This window comes from Sinocyclocheilus anshuiensis, unplaced genomic scaffold (genome assembly GCF_001515605.1).
Source record: "Sinocyclocheilus anshuiensis isolate Anshui unplaced genomic scaffold, SAMN03320099.WGS_v1.1 scaffold471, whole genome shotgun sequence".
NCBI classification, from domain to species: Eukaryota; Metazoa; Chordata; class Actinopteri; order Cypriniformes; family Cyprinidae; genus Sinocyclocheilus; species Sinocyclocheilus anshuiensis.
This window is the reverse complement of record NW_015549588.1, coordinates 332,715-354,146: the sequence shown is the minus strand read 5'-3', so window position 1 is coordinate 354,146 and position 21,432 is coordinate 332,715. Positions and strand designations below refer to the sequence as shown.

Sequence of the window (21,432 nt, the reverse complement as noted above, 5' to 3'; positions counted from 1 at the left end):
AATGAATGAATGAATGAATGAATGAATGAATTTATTTATTTATTTATTTATTTATCATTGGTTTGACTGGATGTTGTCATGTTCCTGGTTGTTGCAATAAATAAATAAACAAATAAATTCAATATCATACATTATTGTGCAAAACAACAAAATACAAAATCTTATTATATAATCATAAAAAATAAAAATACAATATTTATATTTAGCATAATATTCATTTTAATGTAATAATGTAATATTTAATTTTAATTTTATATTTATATACTATATTACAAAGTCAACTAATCTATCGATTATTTTTCGATTAATATATTTATTATTTTCTGATCAGTTGATGAATTCTTTAGTTAAACTATCAATAAATAATAACAGTAACTTCTGCTATTAATCTTTTAATATTTTATTCAAATGTTTTCTCATAGTTAATACTTTACAAAAATAAATAATAATAACAACAAGAAAGAAAGAAAGAAAATAATAACAATAAATAAAGAAAAATAATAACAAGAAAAGAGAGAAAAAGAAAGAAATAATAACTATAATTAATAAAAAAGAAAAACGAAAGAAATAAAATAATAAATAAAAAAATAATAATAACAATAAAATAGAGAAAAGGAAAAATATTAACAATAAATAATTAATAAAAAAGAAAAAGAAAGAAAGAAAAAGAAAGCTTTGCCAGGATTTGTATATTATATACCAGAATTGTTCAAAATCAAATTTGGGTCAAATTTTAATAGCACAGAAAATAATTTTATAATAAATGTGTACTGTATATTATTGGTAAATGTACACAGTGTATAAAGCAGGATTATTATAGTTAACGCCTTAAAATGTACCAAAACAAATTTGAGACTGACAGCAGTTGCTTACAGGTGAGAGACTTGAAATGTTTTATTTATTCAGCAGATTAAAACATCGGCTTGAATATATATCTGTATGAATGAACAGCTGAAGTCACAACCGCATTCAGGACACTAGAGCGACAGAATCAAAAATTGCATCATAACACCAGGAAGTTTTATCACAGTTGAAAGCCCGTTTTTCAATAAATGAGCCCAGTCGAGGCTTGTCCAATCCATCACACAGTTAAACAACTAACAATGACTTTAAATGCTTTGTTAGCGAGTGCAGAGAGCGTGTTTGGTGCGCACGTCTCAGAACTCGAGCGATCGCCCGGTGGATCTTAAGATGAGCGTGAATCATTTCTCCTTCTCCGTCTCTGTGGGTGAATTAAACCCGTCATGATTACATAGGCAACTCGACCCGTGCTGTTCCGTTCATTCAGCGCAGCTTTGAATGCGAGAATGCTGTTGTGAATCCTGACAATGTAAAGCCTTCTGCTCTAGAGTCTTGTTTTGTGTTAAACATGGCAGAAAAACAGTCTTAAGTAGGGATAATGCAGGCTCTCATTCCATGCTAATCGATGTATTTTCATAATCGACGTAATCGATGACGTCGACGAATCGTTGCAGCCCTAAACATGACACATTTAAAGGGGTCATCGGATGCTCATTTTCCACAAGTTGATATGATTCTTTAGGGTCTTAATGAAAAGGCTGTAACATAGTTTGGTTAAAATTTCTCAGTGGTAGTGGTAGTGTGATAGTTGTAATGGTAGTGTCAAAAACAGCACTTTTAAGAGCAAGCCGTTTTCTATCATTTTCCTTTAAATGTTAATGAGCTCTGCTGACCCCGCCCCTCTCTTCCGAGCCGTTCTCTGAGGGACAGTTTACTTTAGCATTCATCGTGAAACTTGCTAATTAGCACATTATTAGGAAAGGTGATTTGCAAAGATTCATTAAAAAACCTTATACTCACTTCTTCTGTAGGTGAAGCTGGATCACGAATGATTCGTGCGAACATAGTCATATTTATGTAGATCGAGGGCGCATTCCCTTCAAAAATAAACGTAATCCACTGTGTCTTCAGCGGCTCAGATGTCGGGAGCAAATGACTACAGCTATGTTCATTATTACATCCAACAACAGAACACCTCAATCACTTAGGAGTCATTCTTGTCTACATCTGCTCCAGTGGTGAAACAATGGCGGACTGATGACAGTCACTCAGGGCAGAGCTAAGGTAAGACACCATTTCAGTTCAAACTACTTGTAAAAGTGCATGTAGCATCCGATGACCCCTTTAATATTATTTAATATATTAATATATCATATAAGATTTAATATAATATAAATATTACTTACTCAGGAATCAGTACTTTGTATCAAAGTTTCAAAAGATGGTCAAAAAGTTGTACAAAATAAAAAAAAAAAATTAAACTAACCATGACATGACTAACTTCATCTCTTTATGACCATCCTGTTCATTTTCCTGCCATCATGCAAATAAGTTCTACAGTAATTAAAGTAGAAGTGCCTGAGCTTGCGAATCACATTCGTAAGGTAGAGCAGGAATAACCCTGCTATTATTTTTATCTATATATGTGAGATGGCAAGCAGTCCACCTGTCCGCTCTGACTTCATGCTCTCCGGCAAGATCAAATCCAGGCAGAGCAATCAGGAAGTGTTTCCGTCTGCCCATCGCTCTTCCTGCTCTCTTATTCATGTAGGTGAGGCAGGGCTCGTACAGGAATACTAAAGCGCGACGCTACGGGCGGACGAGGAAATGATGCTCAAATGAAACCTGCTCCGGATCTGCTCAGAATCTCAAAAACTCTCACTCTCTCTCTCTCTCTCTCTCTCTCTCTCTCTCTCTCTCTCTCTCTCTCTCATTAAGCATCTCCTGCTAATGTCACGCTTACTGAGGCTTGGCATTATGAAGCAGTTTGGAAGTGATTCACAGAAACCAACCATTTGAATTCATTTGAATGTTAACCTTTCGGTTAACAGCCTTGATCTTTAACCACTAGGCCACAGCACCCCGATGTCTGCAGTGGGAAAATGAATGTAATGAGGAGGGTCCTGACGCTCTCAGGGGGGCAACATGACAAACACACACAGCACAGGACAGGTGCTTTATTCACTGAAGCTGAAGGTGTGTAGTGATAATCTCTATGTGCGAAATGCCATTACATTTATAATATCACCAAAATTAACACAAGATTTGCCCGGATTTGTATATTATATACCAGAATTGTTCAAAATCAAATTTGGGTCAAATTTTAATAGCACAGAAAATAATTTTATAATAAATGTGTACTGTATATTATTGGTAAATGTACACAGTGTATAAAGCAGGATTATTATAGTTAACGCCTAAAGATTAAAATGTACCAAAACCTCTTTTTTTACTTATTGAAATAAACTAAATATTAGCCGAAATAAAAGATCTTTTAAAAATATTGTAAAATGCATTAATTATTCATTATTTTCAATATTTTATTATTTTGTCATTTTTATTTTATTTCAGCCAGTTGCCAAGGCAATATTTCTCATTTCCATTTAAAGTGCTAAAATAAATAAAACTAAATAAACTAAAAATTTAAATTTAACAAAAACTATACACAAATACTTAAAAACACACAACAAAATTACTAAAACTTTAAAATTAAAACAGAAAATATAAACGTAAAATCTAACTCAAAATATTAACAAAAACTAAGATAGTATATCAATTGTACTAAAATAACATTGGTAAAGTATAAAGTATATTATTATATAAATAAAAATCTTAGTCTCAGCCTCATTGGTGGCAATGGTTTCAACATCATTCAACAGTTAGATTTTAGTCTCTTTTGGCTTTTCATAGTTCAGTGTTTATGCTGCACACAAGAGAAATAAGTTGCAAACTACACAATAAGATCAGTTTCTGTAAACTTTGCATCTTCATGTCTAAACAAAAGATGTTTGAAAAGTGTCCAGATTCATGTCTTAAAGTTGGCATATTTCTCATGCACATCTGTTTCTCCTGCTTTGTTTTCAGATCTTGTCTGTGAAATAATATCTAATTTCTTCAGTGTTGTCTGCAGAACGTACCGAAGCGACAGAAATTAAATGAGCTGTCAATTTGCAGCAGAATAAACGTCAATGTGCCAGACATTATGCAAAATAATCAAACGTGTGGCTTGCGAGATGACGTCTGATTTATAGACTAAAGCTGCAGCTCTGAATGATTTTGTGACAAACATTACCAAGCAGGTGATTAAAAGAAAAAGAAAAAAAACTTCAGGGCCTTGCAAACAACATTTGGGCCCCAGAAGCCCCAACTAGCGCAGTCCATGTCCCAAATCAGCAACATGATGATGGGACCAAAGAGACTGAGATCTGCACAAGCAAAAGTGAAAGGAACTGAGACGAGAGCAGTGTGTAGCTCAGATCTCATCCAGTGTGGAGAGTATAGCCTCTTTACTCACCGTCTGCTGGTGGCCGTCGTTCACACCGTAGACGCTGAGTTTAATAAGTGTCTCGCTGTAGACGGGCCAATCAGGTGGGAAACTCACTCCAGTGAGGAACACGGGATCCCTCGTTCCCTGCAAAGAGGAAAAGAGACAGAGATAAATCAACCAGCAGCTGTCTGCCAACATATCGCTGCTCATTCAATGGCAGATGGGAATAAAAATGAGACGTCATTTTGAAGTCTGGAGACCAAATCAGACAAGGGTTGCACAAAATGTAAAATTAATAATAAAAAATTAATTTAAAATAAAATAAAATAAAAATTCAAAGGTAAAATAAACTACCATTTAAAGATTTTGTAATGTTTTTGAACATTTTTTTATGTTTTTTAAATGTTTCTGAATGTCTCCTTTGGACATTGGCATCATAAACTTCAAAAACTGCTGTTCTAAATGACCAAATTTTCCTTATTAGTTGGTTGTTTGAACAACTCGTCAACTATTCAGCATACTTCCCTTTTTAAAAAGGGTTTAACCATGCCAAACTGTCTAATAGTTGAAGCACAACGTACCAATTCAACCAGCGCCACTAAAAATATCAGAACCTTACTAACTCGTTCGCCTTTTGCTTCTGACTTTTGTTGGATGACCAGTGGGCCATAGTGACCCATCCCTAAATCCCAGCGGCTCATCTAAAAACACAACCACAGCGGTAGAGCAAGAGATCGGGCACATCAGATGAAACCCGCACCACATCAAAAAGCTTCTGTTTATGAGAAGAAGCCAGTCTGCTTCCCACGGCCGAACCCTCATGCACTTATCACAGTTCACTGATCTCAGAGCAGGAAACTCTCAGTCACGGCCGTGTTTACACATCAGCATTTCCTCAGGTTATGCCTGCCGTTCTGGGGCTTCTCTGGACCCAAGTCCCCTGAGACGGTGGGCGGGACAGATAGCGAGGAGCAATCACTGGCATGAAAGCTCAATCACACACCAAGAAGTCCAGAGACTGGAATGGCTCTCTTCTTTCAGTGTAAAAAGCAGCCCGGCTATTATTCAAGTCAGCGCTGGATCAATGAGGCCACAGTCTATCTGTTTCACATCTGCTTATTGGCTGAGCACATGTCGCTATCTGAGCTGAAGATCACATTGAGTCTAAGTGCCTCCGGTTCTGCAAATGAACTGAGCAAATGTATCCGGTTAAAGGGACAATTCACCCATAAATGAATATTCTGTCATCATTTACTCCACCTCATGCTGTTCCAAACCTATACGCTGAGAGATTTGAAAATCCAAAAAGAAAAAAAAGAAAAAATTATACCTCATTCACTGCATTTCAAACGTTTTGAAGTCACACAACAGCTTTTTATGAAGAACAGACCCCATTATTCATTGAAAATCCTCCCCTCTGCTGCAGCTTTCAAAATTTATTTTACATTCTGCATATTTGATATGGTGCATCAAAGACGTGGTACAACACATTAAAAACAACAATGAAGTCCATTTGAAATCCTCAGAGGAGGTGACGTAAAGTTGCATTCCTCACAAAAGCTACTAGATGCAGAAGACATGGAATATTATGGAAGCCCATTTCTACAACAGAAGGGGGGGTCATGCTTTGTTAAATAATAATTATGTCCTAAAAAGTCAAAATTAATTATGCATAATATGTTTGCAATCTCATACATAATTATGATATTAAAAATATATATAATTATGAGACACTAAGTAATAATTATGAGATAATAAAAAAATGGATTGTTAATTATAATGTCATAATTTTGACGTGTGTAATAAATACCTTTTTAACTTTTTAAAATTAAAATTTTAGTCTTTTTTTACTTTTCAGTTGTTTTTGTTACAATTTTTACTTTTTATCTCATAATTTCAACATCTCAATATCTCATTTTATACAGTCGAAATTATGACATTATAATTGACAATAAATTTTTTATTATCTCATAATTATGACTGTATCTCCATTTCATTTTTTATCTCATAATTATGACTTAGTATCTCATAATTATTTTATTTTTTTTATCTCATAATATATAATATATTTTATCTCATAATAAAGTCATAATCAACATTTCATTGCAATTTCAACTGGTCACTTATGATTTTTGTCATAATTATCACTTTTTAACTCATAATTTCTATTTTATCTCATAATAATGTCTTTAATTTGAACCCATAATCGTTTTAATCCATAATTTTGACTATTTTATGTCAATCTTAAATTTGACTTTAAATCTCATAATTATGCCTTTATCTCAGCTTGTCATATTATGTCATACGTCAGTTATGTCATAATTCTGATTTACCAAAGCACAGTTTTTTTTTTTTCTTAGATGGTGAAAATGGGCTTCCATAGAATACAGTGCACAGGCTGTATGGCACATTTTATGGTGTCATTTTTGAAGTTTGACAGACTATGAACTGTCGTTTTAGGCTGTAAAGATGCTTCAAAATTACTACCTTTTGTTCCAAGGAAGACAGAAAGCCATACAGGTTTGGAATGACATGTAAACAAACTTTTATTTTCAGGTGAACTATTCCTTTAAAGCTAGCTAGGCAAGAAGTCGGCACATAGAGACATTAGACAAGAGTTTTTTCACGCATCTCCCCCAGGGATCTTAAGAGTCTTTTACAGGTTTGCATCATTCATCAGTTCAACAGGGTGAGATTGATTTTATAAGGTGCTTAATTAAAAGAATCAGCAGGATGTATAGGCTGAAAGGTTTTCGCACTTTATCCTGCATACGACTCCTAATCACTAAACAGCACAAAGAGGACCATATGAATCTCGCAAAAGTTATGATCCAAGCTAACTCATTAAAAAGCATTTCAATATTAAACTTACCTCACTCTCCATGCCTAAAAGTTCAGTTAGAGCCGAGATAAAGCAAGTGACCAGCACAAATCTGAACCCATACAACCACAAGGTCAGTATCGCTGGCGATAATAAATCAGCGGAGCGACGCAGGGGAGCACTGAAAACTAACTGCAGCAGTGTGGGTAATGGTCAGTCCTCAGGACTAATGGCCCTGTTTCAAAAAGCAGCATTTATTTAGTGTGTGTGGTGAATGCGGGAAGGAGGGAGTCATTTAGATATGTCCCAAAGTGGCCAATTTGTTCCGTAATGCGCCGTCATGCTGGGCAAACTCAGACACGCTCATATTTTTACACTATAACTGGACGTTCGATAGGAATGCGATACAAAAACAGACAGAATAAATAGCGGGTCACCATGACTTTGGCTAGAAATCAATGTGCACATGAATGCACATGCATCAATAACACATAACCAACAAAGATGTTTTATAAAGAGACAGTGGCGTGACGTCAAATCTGCCCTCCTCTTGAGGCCAGACAGACATTTTTAGAGTGGGATTTTCCAGGAGATTAAAAGAACAAACACACACACACAGGCTGCATCTTTCAGGGATGGAACTTAATGCATTAAGATGCATTAAATCAGCATATTAGAATGATTTCTGAAGGATCATGTGACACTGAAGACTGGAGTAATGATGCTGACAATTCAGCTTTGATCACAGAAATAAATGTAATATATATTCAAATAGAAAACATTTGTTTTAAACGGCAATAATATTTCACAATATTACTGTTTTGACTGAATTTTTAATCATATTAAATTCCCCATGCAGACAGCAGTCGAGGCCACCCGCATCAGAATGAAGCAGTGCAGACCCCAGCTGTGACCAGGGCTGGGAAGCAGTAGCGGTTTTTGGCACGGGCGCCCCTGCTTGCTGAGAAGGTGCCTTGCACATTCTTCCAAATAACGCACATTTCATTCATAATATTATAAATACAGGCCTATAGTTCCTGCACATTTTTGTTTTTCTGAATTGTGTGAAATGGCTAATAAAAATAGGTAATACAAAACGATTATGTGGTCACCAAGGTGAATTGGTTTAGTCTTGACTTCTGGTCGTGAGTGACAGTGTTGGGGGGATGGGAAATCTGTTGATTGTCGAGTGCCAAATAAACACAGAGATGGACAGGAAAAGGTCAAAGACATCAGGTGCCCAATTTAGAAAAAAAAGAAAAGAAGATGAGGAGAAACGAACAAAAGATAAAGGTATGCAACTATGTTCTCTCTGTATGATTATTACAGAATTGTGTTCTTGTCTTTTGGCAATGTTGGAGGTGGAGATTGTGCACCTTAAAAAGTGTGTTTCCTGTTGTAATTGCAATAGTTAAATAACTGGATTCTCTTAAGTGTGTTTTTCAAATGTTCTAATGAAGGATTTGTGCAATTGAGAAATATAATTTTCTCTTTCACTTATGTTGTTATAATAAAATATAACTGTTGGTGCAGAATTTTGTGGGGGTTCTTTTTTTTTGTGTGGGGGGGGCGTGTAATGCCCCTGGCGCTCGAAGGGGGTCTCGCCCAGGGTGTAATTCAGTGTAGAACCGCCACTGCTGGGAAGGTTACTTTTAAAATGTATTTCACTACAGATTACAAAATTACGGTGGCCGTGAAGTGCAAAACAAATCACAATTCTGAAAACAAAATAACAAATTACAATCGCAAATGCAAGTCTAAAAAACAAAATAACAATTCAGAAAACACAACAATTCAGAAAACATTATAACAAGTCAGAAAACACAATGACAAATCCAAAAACAAATTAACAAGTCAGAAAACACAACGACAAATCCGAAAACAAATGAACAAGTCAGAAAACACAACGACAAATCCGAAAACAAATGAACAAGTCAGAAAACACAACGACAAATCCGAAAACAAATGAACAAGTCAGAAAACACAACGACAAATCAGACAAACCGGAAGAGGCAATTGGGTTGTTTTGACCCAGCGGTTGGGTTACTACCCAGAAGGTTGGGTTAAACATTTAACCCAACCGCTGGGCCAAAACAGCCCAATTGCTGGGTTTATCCTTATTTTACCCAGCACTGGGCTGTATTTATCCCAGCATTTTTTAAGAGTATACCAATCAATATAAATTCAATTTGAATACGATGAATGGGATTCCGTGATGTTTCATGCTGCATTCCAAGCTTCAAAACGAATCCAGACACACCAAACATATTTTAAAAGTAGCCAAAACAACTGGCCCAGTTCTCCAAGTTATACAATAGGTTTAATGAATGGACCAAACTTTAAGTGATTACTTCACTGATAATCCTCTCTATGGAGAAGTGATCTGCACAAAAGGATCGCCGAGTCAAAACTGACAGGGCTCGTTTCCCAAAGCAACTACGGTCGCAAGTAACTTAATGTCGTTATAGTTCAATGTAATTTAACAACCAAAGTTCGCTAACAGTGCTTTTGGGAAACACATCCCAGATCTATCCAGTTTAATGTGAACCATTTACACTGGTTTCGTTAAACAAAATAAATGATTAATTTAAAAGATTGAATCAAAGGATCATGAACTCGCATTTACGCGCCAAAGATAATCTATTCTTGAACATTTTGAATGAATAAAGACTTCAAGTTCATCTGTAAAGCTACCCTTTGACTTTATAAACTTATTTCATGCATGATTCATATGGATCTGTTAACTGAATGCAAAGTGTGAATTCTAGGAGAATTCGTTGTAATTTTTCAGTTAAATTCTTAGAAATACAGTATTAAACGTAATGATAACCATTCAACACTCAAAATATGAGAAAATAGAAAAACGAGTTACTGGAAAAAAATTTTCAAAGATCAAGAACAACTTCCTTCTAGATGCTTTTTTCAGATTAGATGTTGAATCCTTCGATGCTGATAGAAGTTTTGTTGCAGGTAGGCATTGCATTGCGCTGAGATGTTACTTCCTTTTTCAGATTTATAAATAAATAGTCTTTGTATTTCCACGAGAGAAATGCATCACGCGAATGGCTTTCTGTTGTGTCATCCATTTTTGTGTCGTGATTATGAGCGTATGCACTCTTTGACCCAGTGGTTGGGTTACTACCCAGAAGGTTGGGTTAAACATTTAACCCAACCGCTGGGCCAAAACAGCCCAATTGCTGGGTTTATCCTTATTTTACCCAGCACTGGGTTGTATTTATCCCAGCATTTTTTAAGAGTATACCAATCAATATAAATTCAATTTGAATACGATGAATGGGATTCCGTGATGTTTCATGCTGCATTCCAAGCTTCAAAACGAATCCAGACACACCAAACATATTTTAAAAGTAGCCAAAACAACTGGCCCAGTTCTCCAAGTTATACAATAGATTTGTTTAATGAATGGACCAAACTTTAAGTGATTACTTCACTGATAATCCTCTCTGTGGAGAAGCGATCGGCACAAAAGAATCGCTGAGTCAAAATTGATAGGGCTCGTTTCCCAAAGCAACTACGATCGCAAGTAACTTAATGTCGTTATAGTTCAATGTAATTTAACAAACACAGTTCGCTAACGATGCTTTTGGGAAACACAGCCCAGATCTATCCAGTTTAATGTGAACCATTCACACTGGTTTCGTTAAACAAAATAAATGATTAATTTAAAAGATTGAATCAAAAGAATCATCTGTTCACGAATCGGATCATGAACTCACATTACTGCGCCAAAGATAATCTATTCTTGAACATTTCGATCAAGAACAACTTCCCTCAAGATACTTTTTCAGATTAGACGTTGAATCCTTAGATGCTGATAGAAGTTTTTGTTGCAGGTAACGTAGGCATGGCATTGTGCTGAGATGTTACGTCCTTTTTCAGATATATAAGTAAATAGTCTTTGTATCTAGGAGAATTCTGTGTCATTCAGTTGCTAAATGAACAGGCTGCTGCACGCAGTTTTTTTTTCAACGGAGAATCAGTTGCCTTATTGGTTAAAATCCCCAAACTTAAATATTAAATCAAGAAATGACATTAAAATTCAAAGTAATCACTTTGGTAATCTAAAATACTTTTCAGATTACCACCTATTTAAAATGTAATTATAATGAAATACAGTTACTCATATTTTGTATTTTAAATACGTAACGCCGTTACATGTATTCCGTTACTCCCCAGCCCTGGCTGTGACAGAGTAAAACCCCTGCTGCCTAACTGCCTGCAACATCCTCACACATCCACGCACACACACACAGGTTTACATGAGATTACATCTGCATTAAGTCGAGAGACTGGGGAACAGCTGCAGTCTCATTTCAGACTACAGCACCTGTCTATATTAAACAACAAAAGCGGGCCAGCTCTCTCCTCACAGTGCGCGGCCCACACCTGCAGCCATTTCAGACAACTGCCATTCACAGGAATCCACAACATGCTCAAAGAAATGTGGAAAGGGAATCTGGGAATCTCGCTTCACGGTTTTCTCCCATTAGGGGAACCTCTGTGATTTTCATCCCCACTTCAGATGATTTTTGAGGGACACGTCTCAGTGGAACCGCTAATGTGTGCATGATTCCATTCAGTTCATTTCAATCCACTTGTCAATTGCTTAGCAAGTTATATTGCATACTGTTTATTGCATAATGCTTCATTTATGAATGCAAACAAGATATCGAGATCCCTGAAGCCAGACTTACAGGAAAAGTTCCGCAAAAGAGGAAAGTTTTTGATATTTATAAATCACAAACCAACTTACTCATATCTTAGGTCTTCAAAGATTTTTGATGAAGACAAGACTGTCACTATAGGTTCGATTAGGGTGTTAATGACGTCAACTACTTTTATGATACTTTTTGTCCTTTATTTATTTATTTAATTTTATTTATTTATTTATTTTTGACAGATGTGGGCAACGTGAACTGCTTGTATACAAAAAATAAAATGTAATGAATATTTAATCAGCAACTCTCCATGCATGTTTCAAACAAATTAAAATGAAATTTTCAGAAACGTAAAAAATTATAAAAAATATTTGAAAAAATGTATTAAAAATGTATAAACTTATGGCTGTAATTATATTATTTCTATCTTTAATTACAACAGGAAAATAACCCAATCAAAGCTTTTTTGGACTGTTAATATATGCAAAACAGCTTCGTTTATATTCCTCAAATTATCCTTTTGTGTTTCTTGAAAAAAAGTAAATGACAGCTTTCCTTTTCAATTCAATTTTCACAAATATATATATAAACAAATTATAAAATTATAAAAAATATGGTAATTCATATATTTCATACTTTACATTGATAAACTTGTGCAAAAAAAATAAAAAAAATACACCTACCCAACATCTCAGCCTCCAACAACATGAGCACAAGTCCATCTTTAGTCCAGAGTCTAAAGTGTTTTCACAAACAGGTCAAAAGTGGCACTATTCGGCTCTTTCTGAAACTGACGCCAGTCATTGTCCGTTCTATACAGAGAATTACAAACACACATGCATGAAAGCTAAATATTACTGCAGTCTGGGTGAGCTTCAACAGCGCAAACCTCTTTCCTCCAGCAAATCTAATTTGGAGGGAAATAGACTTCTCTTTGTGCACTCATGTGGGGCCGAGAGTCCATGTGGAGGAGAAAAAAAAAAAAAGAGGCAGAGTGAGAGAGAGAGAGAAACAGAGAGATCAGTGTGCCACTGGAGGGTGTGAGATACGAGCCAGCTGTTGCCCTCAATAAAGAACTCAAGAGGACTGTCAGCAGAAACATGCCAGCTTCCCACAATAAATAATGTGTGTGCATGTGTTTGAAAAACACAAACAGACCTGCTTAACTATGCAACTTTACAAAGAGCATGATAGCATCCTAAAGGTGCTTCTTCCGATGTTTTCCTTTCTTCTATCCCAATCTAGAGACTATAAGTAGGTTTGTTCAACAGTGTAGACACTGTGACTCCGTTGCTGTGGTTGTTTAAGCCCAACTAGCCTGACACAGCAAAACCGGCTCAACCAATAAAATAAGTTTGGGGCGTGGTTGTTTATTTTTCTGACCAATGGCAAGGCAGAGAGCAGTTTTTTTTTTTTTTTGACATTGCTTTAGACATACTGCAGTGTTTTGATGAAGGTATCTTTTAAATTTATTCAATGAATTTGTGATTTAATTTCCTTTACTTTTAACAGATTTTTGAAATGCATCTAATTTTAGTCAGAAAATAATATTTTAGTTGATGAGAAATTAAGCAAAATAATCATATTTTTACATATCATATTTTAACGTACAAGTGAAGGTTAAGCAAAAGCCATTCATTTTGCAATTCTGCAAGACACGCTTCACCTTTATGTGCACTTTCACACCACAGCTTTTTGATGTCATCAGTCTGATCCGTCTTTTTGATAAAGCATCCCTTTGATGTCAGTTCAGTTCGTTGGGTTAGTGTCACAGTTTTCAAAATTCAGTTGAGCACCAGCAAACTAAACTCTTTGGTTTGGGATACAATTCACAACGTGCATGAAAACAAGCAGTCAAAAATCGCCAAAGCAAATCGGTTTGATGACGTACAGTTTGCATCTTTGCATGCCCTCGGTCACACTTTCATACTATAATGCAGTTAGTTACTCAGCAGTAAACAGCTGACAAGCAATCGACAAACCAAACAAACCATGACTCGAACCCAAATGTACGATGTGGAAAAGGACCTGCAAGGCTCTTTCTTTCAACCAATCAATCAAACCAAGCAAGCCTAAGACTCATCCAGTAATCTACATGACTCATGACATGTTGAATTACCAAAAAAGACTATAACCCAATATCTTCTAGGAAACATATCCCCATTTCCTGTAGCCTCAAACTCAATAATTAGGCCAACGAGAACAGAAACAGTCACATGATGGGACCAAATAGTATGTGGACACAATGCATGTTGCTGCTTTTACCTCTACTACCTCAAAAATGAAAATTCTGTCGTTATTTACTCAAAAAGGCAAAAAAAAAAAAAAAGAAAAGAAAAGGCCTTGACTTGTTTGAAGACTTCTGAAGCCATGCAACACATTTAGGCTAGGTTTCACTAAGTCACCAGTTTTGGTGCGTCAATGGCATTTTGGTCACAAGGCATTAGAAACAAACGTAGAAATAAATTTAGATGACTAATATATGGCACTATTATTATGGTACTTTTGGGCAAATTTTTCAGACCAACATTGTGAACTATTACTTTAAAAATAAATAATTAAAAAAATATAGGCCTATAAAATAGAAATAATAAAACCAATGAAATAAAAAATCTAAACAAAAACTATGGTTGTAAATATATATATATATATAATTTTTTGTTGTTGTTGTTGTTTTTATATATATTTATATATACACACATTTTGTGATAAAAGTAAAACACATAAAAAAAACCAAAAACAAGATTACTTAAAAAAAAAAATAAAAAAATAAAGATAAATGTCTAATACTCATTGCATCCATAATCATGCTGTCGTGCCTCATCCAACACACCTGCAATGACGGGTTCAGCTTCCTTCCCATGAACTCTGAGACCTTACATGCTGAAAGAAGACAGAGACAAGAGTCCAGAAGAAAGATGAATGCTCGATAAAGGACATGTATAGGAAGAAGAGCTGGAGGGAATGGGAGAGAAAGCATATGGAAATAAAGATCCTCTATTTTGTGAAAGAATAACAAAAAACAGTGCCAAAAGGAGGAGAAAACCCTTCAAATTTGAAGAGCGGTTTGTTGGTGTCCACAGGAAGTATCTCAGGAGGAAACAGGAAGTCTGGCCGAGTGTCCTGAAAAGTGGCATGGAATGGCTGTGAAAAGTGTGCTAAATTTCTGTCAGCAAATGCTTTAGCGAAGCTTTCACCCTCCCGTTCCAGGTTTCCTATAGCAGGAAAAGCCGCTCGGCTCTGGAGCTATTCTTGAAGAGGGATTTCTCTTTCACTCCTTCCCTTCCTGCCGTCTTCCTGTATAACAGCATCTCACCGCTCTGTGAATGCCTGCGGGATTAGGATCTGTATGAAGTTTATTAAAGCCGTGAAAACAAGTTTCAAAAAGTACAAACCAGGCCGAGTTCATGATCTAAAAGAGTTGGATGTTGTAAGCCCTGGACCACAAGATTTGGTGAGATTAAAGGGGGTATGTGGCGGCCAGAAAGAGGTATGGTCCCCCACAAAGCAGACGGAACACCTTCAGCACCATGGAGAGCCCCATCAGAGGAAGCAACAAGGGCTGGGCCACCCAGTAAGAGGGTTCAGGACCAGGGATAGCTCCAACACAGGTGTTCACTTTTTATCCTCTAACTGAGAGCCTACTGAGGCCTCTCGGTTCCCTTTTATGTGGTGGTGGCTGATTGTTCCTAACAGCCTGCAGCTGAGGCTCCCTGTTAGAGGATAAAAAGTGAACACCTGTGTTGGAGCTATCCCTGGTCCTGAACCCTCTTACTGGGTGGCCCAGCCCTTGTTGCTTCCTCTGATGGGGCTCTCCATGGTGCTGAAGGTGTTCCGTCTGCTTTGTGGGGGACCATACCTCTTTCTGGCCGCCACATACCCCCTTTCCAGCTCCAGGCTCCCGCTTGAAGCGCCCGTCCCACAGCAGTCATGTCTTCTGGAAATTGCATCTGCATTCGCATGAGAATTTCCAGCCCTGTGTTCCATCTTACTGGGTGGCCCAGCCCTTGTTGCTTCCTCTGATGGGGCTCTCCATGGTGCTGAAGGTGTTCCGTCTGCTTTGTGGGGGACCATACCTCTTTCTGGCCGCCACAATGTGTTCTAACAAACACGAAAGTGATCCGCAGTGATTCAAGGTCAAAGACGAAGCCAAAACACACTAATAAAAAATGTATCAAAAGAACTGACCAGGAACGTCAACGCTTGGTATTCCTGTCAAGCACACCATCAAGACTTTCAATGCAGCTCAGGTTATTGACTGCAGCAACAGAAATAAACGTGCTACATACGAATGGGAATCGTAAAGAATATAACGATTTTGTTTTTTGTTTGTTTTTATGATTCCACTGAAGATTCTTAGAACTTTTGAGACAGAAATAATTGGTGAGAAAAAATAAATGCAATTGCATTGCCAAAAGATGAGATTATTTTAATAAACGATTTTAAAACAATTATTTTTTAGATGCACCATATGCAATTACCATATGAACAATCACTCATTGACAGGCTTTAAGAACATCACACATTAAATTGTGTATAAGTATAATGAAACTAATTACCCAAACAAGACCTAGCTGGATTTTAAAGAGAAGGATCTGTGAACAAAGACAAAATAAAAGCATTAAAAATAAACTTCAAAATAAAAGCACAACATGAGGTTTCATATGTTTAAAAAATAACTGGACAAAAAAAAAAAGACCAAGAAAAAACCTTTTGTTCCATCTTGGTAACCACACACACAATAACTGGCAGCTAGGGGTGATTGATATTGACAAAAAAAAATTGTATCTCAATATTTGTTGTGATTTTTTTGATAACAATAATTAAATACAATTTTGCTTAGTGTGTCTTTGTACAGGTACCATAGCTAGTTTAGGCCTGTCATGGATAAATAAATATGATACTAAAACCACCAGTAGGTGGCGACAAGTCCCTTAATAAAGGATTCATTAAATTATTCAAATAATTTGTTCAAAATGGCTGATTCATTTAGAAACGGCTGCATCTGAAATTGTATACTTCTCTACTATATCTAGTAGGCGAAAAAAGAGTATGTGACAAAAGAAGTATGTCCGAATTCACGGTAGGGTAGACAAAAAAAGTACCCAGATCACCTACCACTTCCGGCGTCATTCTGAAGTATGCATACGATATGGGCATTAGGGCTGTCAAAATGGCTGAAAAACGAATATTAATAATATTATCAATATTAAAAATTATATTAGAATTTAAAAGGCATAATTTCAGTTAGGGGGGAAAAAAGCTGTTGGCTTCTCTCCTGAGGCCACAAGAGGGCACATCGAGCAAAATATTATGCACGTTTCTTCAAAGCGTAATAAAATAACACGACTATCTTTGAAAAAAGTGCATAATGTTTAAATTAATGTTTATAAACCATATATAATTATGTTGCTTAAACAATTAGAAACAAAACCGCATCATGCATGTATGTATAGTTTAATACAAAGGACTGAAAACCAATCACAAAGAGTACTTTCTTCATTTAAAATCTTGAGATGCAGTGGGATGGGGAAAACCGCCATAAAGTCTCGAGACATGTTTTTTAAAAGTTGAACTTAGCTTAGTAACATAGCTTTCTAAACATGCGGTTGTGCGAGACGCGAGTGCAACGGTGATAGACGTCCCTCTAGAAAATGCGATAAATATGTGTTCTGTGTGAACGGCTTGGTTTCAGTTTTGACGTAAACAACATCTTCTCCGCATTGATTGTTCTCTTTTTCTGCAATATTTTGAATTAACAACATAGCAGCGCCACATCTAGTGGCTTCAACTGGACAGGCTAACAAAAGCATTAAAATGCAATGACACTTACATCGTCGTCGCATTTCGTGCGCCACTGATAAGGCTGCCTGACGCACACTTAAAATTCGATGTGGATTTTTATTTAAAATTCGATGAATATTCGAAATTCGATTTTTTTTTTGACAGCCCTAACGGGCATACGGGCACTTTATCCCATGAGGCCACGGGAGAAGACTTATGAAAGGCAGTGATTTGACGCAACTGGCGCTGGTAGGTTACGTGACAATGACAACATGGTGGATGTAGTACATCCAGATTACATTCATACTACACACATTTATACTATATAGAATATACTTTTTAGCGGTCGCAAAATAATTACTTATACAAAACAAGTATCTACTCATGAGAGCATGCGATTTCGGATGTAGTCGCTATCTTTATAAATGGATTGTTCAATCACAGACTCAAATAAATAGATTCATTCAGGAACGAAACACTGCAGTAGTGTTGCTCTGAGACGCACAAATGTTCAGCTCCGGCTTTGTCTTGTCCAACTTTCGTTGGCAAAACAAAAAAATATAACCCCACTAAATATAAAATTGTTGTTTCTTGAACTGTTGTATAAAATATCACATTTGCACTCTTGCTTACGTAATTTTGCTTAACTATATCATATCTTATAAACATAAAAAACAAAAACCCATACAGGGATTTTTTGATGGTGTTTTCTAAATGCATTCTAATAGGCTTCATCAAATAGTGAAGGCTTTTGGACTCTCAAGACATGTTTTGGTTTGTTTTTTGCAAAGTGAATGACATACTCTATTAAAACAACAATTACGATATTATCGCAGACGATTAACATTATACACCCTTACTGGCAGCTATTTTCACAATGTTTCTAAAACATTTTATGTTGGTTGCATAAATGTACTAATTATTTTGGTAATCCAATTACATAAACCGTGCATCATCATATTCAAGGTGAATTAGTTTTTTGTTGTTGTAAAACTTGCATTTAATAGTTTGTGCATCATGCATCATCTAGTCATCTTGACCAAACTGGAAAGATGTTATATAATGTATGTGCATCCGTCTGTAAATTCATATAGTACTTGAGATTGTTTTCACGAAGACATCTACACACAAAGACAGAGAGTTGCAGTGCCTATTCAATCCCTCAAGACTTTTTGATCCTACGAGCTATTTTTTTAATTTCAGCAGCAGTTGGCATGCTGGGAACAGAAGTAGAGATGTATGATCTGGAAGTCACAGATAGGAGCAATGGATAACCTTGTAGGCTAAATGTATGAGCTCGGAGATTAGGCGTCAACAATGACGACATCAGTAAACTTTCTTGGCAGGTTGCGAGGTGGACATTTTAACATCAAAGATCCTAGAGCCACGAGAGAAATGTTGAATATCATCCCTGCTAGTAATTCACACCTGATCTCCATCGGGTGATATCAGCCACCATCCTTCTGTTAATCTTAACAAAAATCTATGAAAACAACCATAAAAATTTCTTATTCTTATCAGCTGTTTACAAAAAACTCACAATAATTGACTGACTCCATCCTTCAGGGTGAAACAGCACATCCATTTATGCTACTTTACACACAGTTACAACAGATGCTGCCGGTCAAACACATCCAAGACCAAAAAAAAAAAAAACACACAGACAGAATGGTGTTGACATTATGAGATTGTACAGATGCCACCTTGCGATGAGTTGAGTGACATTAAAAGCCTATGTGAGGATTTTAGAAGGAAATTATTAAATTATATAAATTAATAATAAAATTATTTAATTAAATATCATTACATTTTATCATTTGCATTAAATTATATATAACGCAATAACTAAATAATAATAAGATATGAATCAATATTGCACATTTATTGTAACGAGACGTCAACAGAGTGAGGATCCATCTGCAGGGTCGGGGCAGGCAGCAAACAATCAGTAGTCAATGAAACAATAGCAAGAGTTCGGGGGCAGGCGGCAGGCAATCAGAAGGAGAGAAACAGTCCAAGGTAATACACAGAGAGGCCAGACATGGAAAGAAACGCTCAGGAATGTACACTGGGGCAATACAAGACTTCGCAATGAGGGAGAGTCTGAGAGCTGGTTAAATAGTCCACTTAATGAGAGTCAGGTGCAGGAGTAATCAGAGCCAGGTATGTGAGTGTGTGTGTGCGTGTGTGTGTGTGTGTGTAGTCCGGATAAAGTTCAAAAGCGACGCCGGGGTCTTCCACGTGGTCGAGGGGCCGGCTTATCCGGGTGCATCCTATGAAACTCGTTGGTGAGTGTGGGGTCGAGGATGTCCTTAGCATTGACCCAGGAACGCTCCTCCGTTCGTGTGATCGTGTGATCACCTGATTGAGTCGTTCCGTCTCGCCATTAGATTGTGGATGATATCCTGAGGTGAGGCTGATGTTGACATTTAGTTTTTGAAAGAAAGCTGACCATACTCTGGCTTAGGTGGATTACCATGCCGCTGTGAGAGGATGGCCCTGATGCCAGTATTTGAAGCGTCCACCTCGACTATGAACGGGATTTCAGGATCAGGGTGATGAAGAATGGGAGCAGATGTGAAGCGTAATTTGAGTTCTGTGAAGGCGTCTAGTGCTGAGGTAGACCATATGAGATGTGCAGAGCTTCTCTTTGTCATGGAGGTTAGAGGGGCAGCTACGGAGCTGAAGTTTCTGATGAAGCGGCGGTAGAAATTTGCAAATCCTAAGAAACGTTGTAGTTCTTTTAGTGTCGCCGGTTGTGGCCAGTCGAGAACAGCTCTGACCTTCTTCTCATCCATCGCCACTCCCTCCTGACTGATGATGTAACCCAGGAATGACGTACCGGTCTGGTGAAATTCACATTTCTCAGCTTTGGCATACAGTTTATGGTCGATGAGTCGATGAGTAAAACTGACCTCACGTGTTGTACGTGTTCCTCATATGTGTTGGAGTAGATAAGGATGTCATCGATGTAAACAATTACCCAACGATCCAGCATGTCCTGGAAGACGTCATTGATGAAGGATTGGAACACAGAAGGACTGTTAGCAAGGCCGAAAGGCATAACGGAATATTCATAGTGCCCAGTACAGGTGGAGAAGGCTGTCTTCCACTCATCACCCTCTCTGATGCGGATGAGATTGTAAGCATTGCGGAGATCTAACTTGGAGAAGTAGAGAGCCAAATACGTTGAGTGATTCGGCGCTCTCGCTCCTCTTGAGACAGGTGAGTGTATCCGAGCTGCATGGGTTCCACAGAGGAGGAAGGTGAGGAAGTGATTGGAACAGGATGACTGGTGGGTATCGTTCTGGTAGGGCGACGAGAACGAATCAAATTGTCAATTTGAATAGCCAGTTCTATGAATTGGTTGAGCGTTCTCCCCTCGTCCCTGCAAGCTAGTTCCGATTGGAGTTCAGGGCTCAGTCCCTTGCGGAAAAGCAGTTTCAACGTGCTTTCAACCCAATCAGTCTGAGCGGCGAGAGTGCGAAATGACAAGGCGTACTCAGCTGCGGTATTTCTGCCCTGAGATAAGGCGAGCAATTGTTCGTCCGCATCTTTACCTCCTTCAGGATGTTCGAATATTTCTCGGAAGCGTCGAAGAAAAGTACTAAATGTGGGGAAAGCTAATCCATCCTCCCTCCATACTGCCGTGGCCCACTCCAAAGCCTTCCCAGTTAGGAGTGAACATACAAAGGAGATCTTGCTGATATCAGTGGTGTACATCGCAGGCTGTTGGTTGACAAACAAGGAGCATTGCAACAGAAATCCCTTACACTTCGTGGGGTTTCCGTCGAATTTGTCTGGAAGAGCCAGGCGAGGATTCATCGAGGGAGTGGAAGAGAATGACGTGTCCATGCTCG

The 21,432-nt window shown here is 37.3% G+C and overlaps 1 protein-coding gene and 1 long non-coding RNA gene across 4 annotated transcripts in view; one reads left to right on the top strand and one right to left on the bottom strand.

Annotated features, from left to right (window-relative positions):
* The window catches only part of LOC107657998 (type II inositol 3,4-bisphosphate 4-phosphatase-like), a 175,434-nt gene extending 162,879 nt beyond the window's left edge, over positions 1-12,555 (bottom strand). For all 3 annotated transcript variants that reach the window (XM_016446372.1, XM_016446371.1, XM_016446370.1), the window contains exons 1-2: positions 12,472-12,555; positions 4,316-4,432 (exon numbers count right to left, since the gene is read on the bottom strand). In XM_016446372.1, coding sequence (XP_016301858.1) covers positions 4,316-4,432; positions 12,472-12,510 — 156 coding nt within the window. In that variant the 5' untranslated portion in view covers positions 12,511-12,555. The remainder of the gene's footprint in view (positions 1-4,315; positions 4,433-12,471) is intronic.
* An 8,720-nt stretch (positions 12,556-21,275) lies between these two features.
* The window catches only part of LOC107657986 (uncharacterized), a 1,763-nt gene continuing 1,606 nt past the window's right edge, over positions 21,276-21,432 (top strand). Inside the window, exon 1 of the long non-coding RNA XR_001630735.1 lies at positions 21,276-21,287. This is a non-coding gene — a long non-coding RNA (uncharacterized LOC107657986). The remainder of the gene's footprint in view (positions 21,288-21,432) is intronic.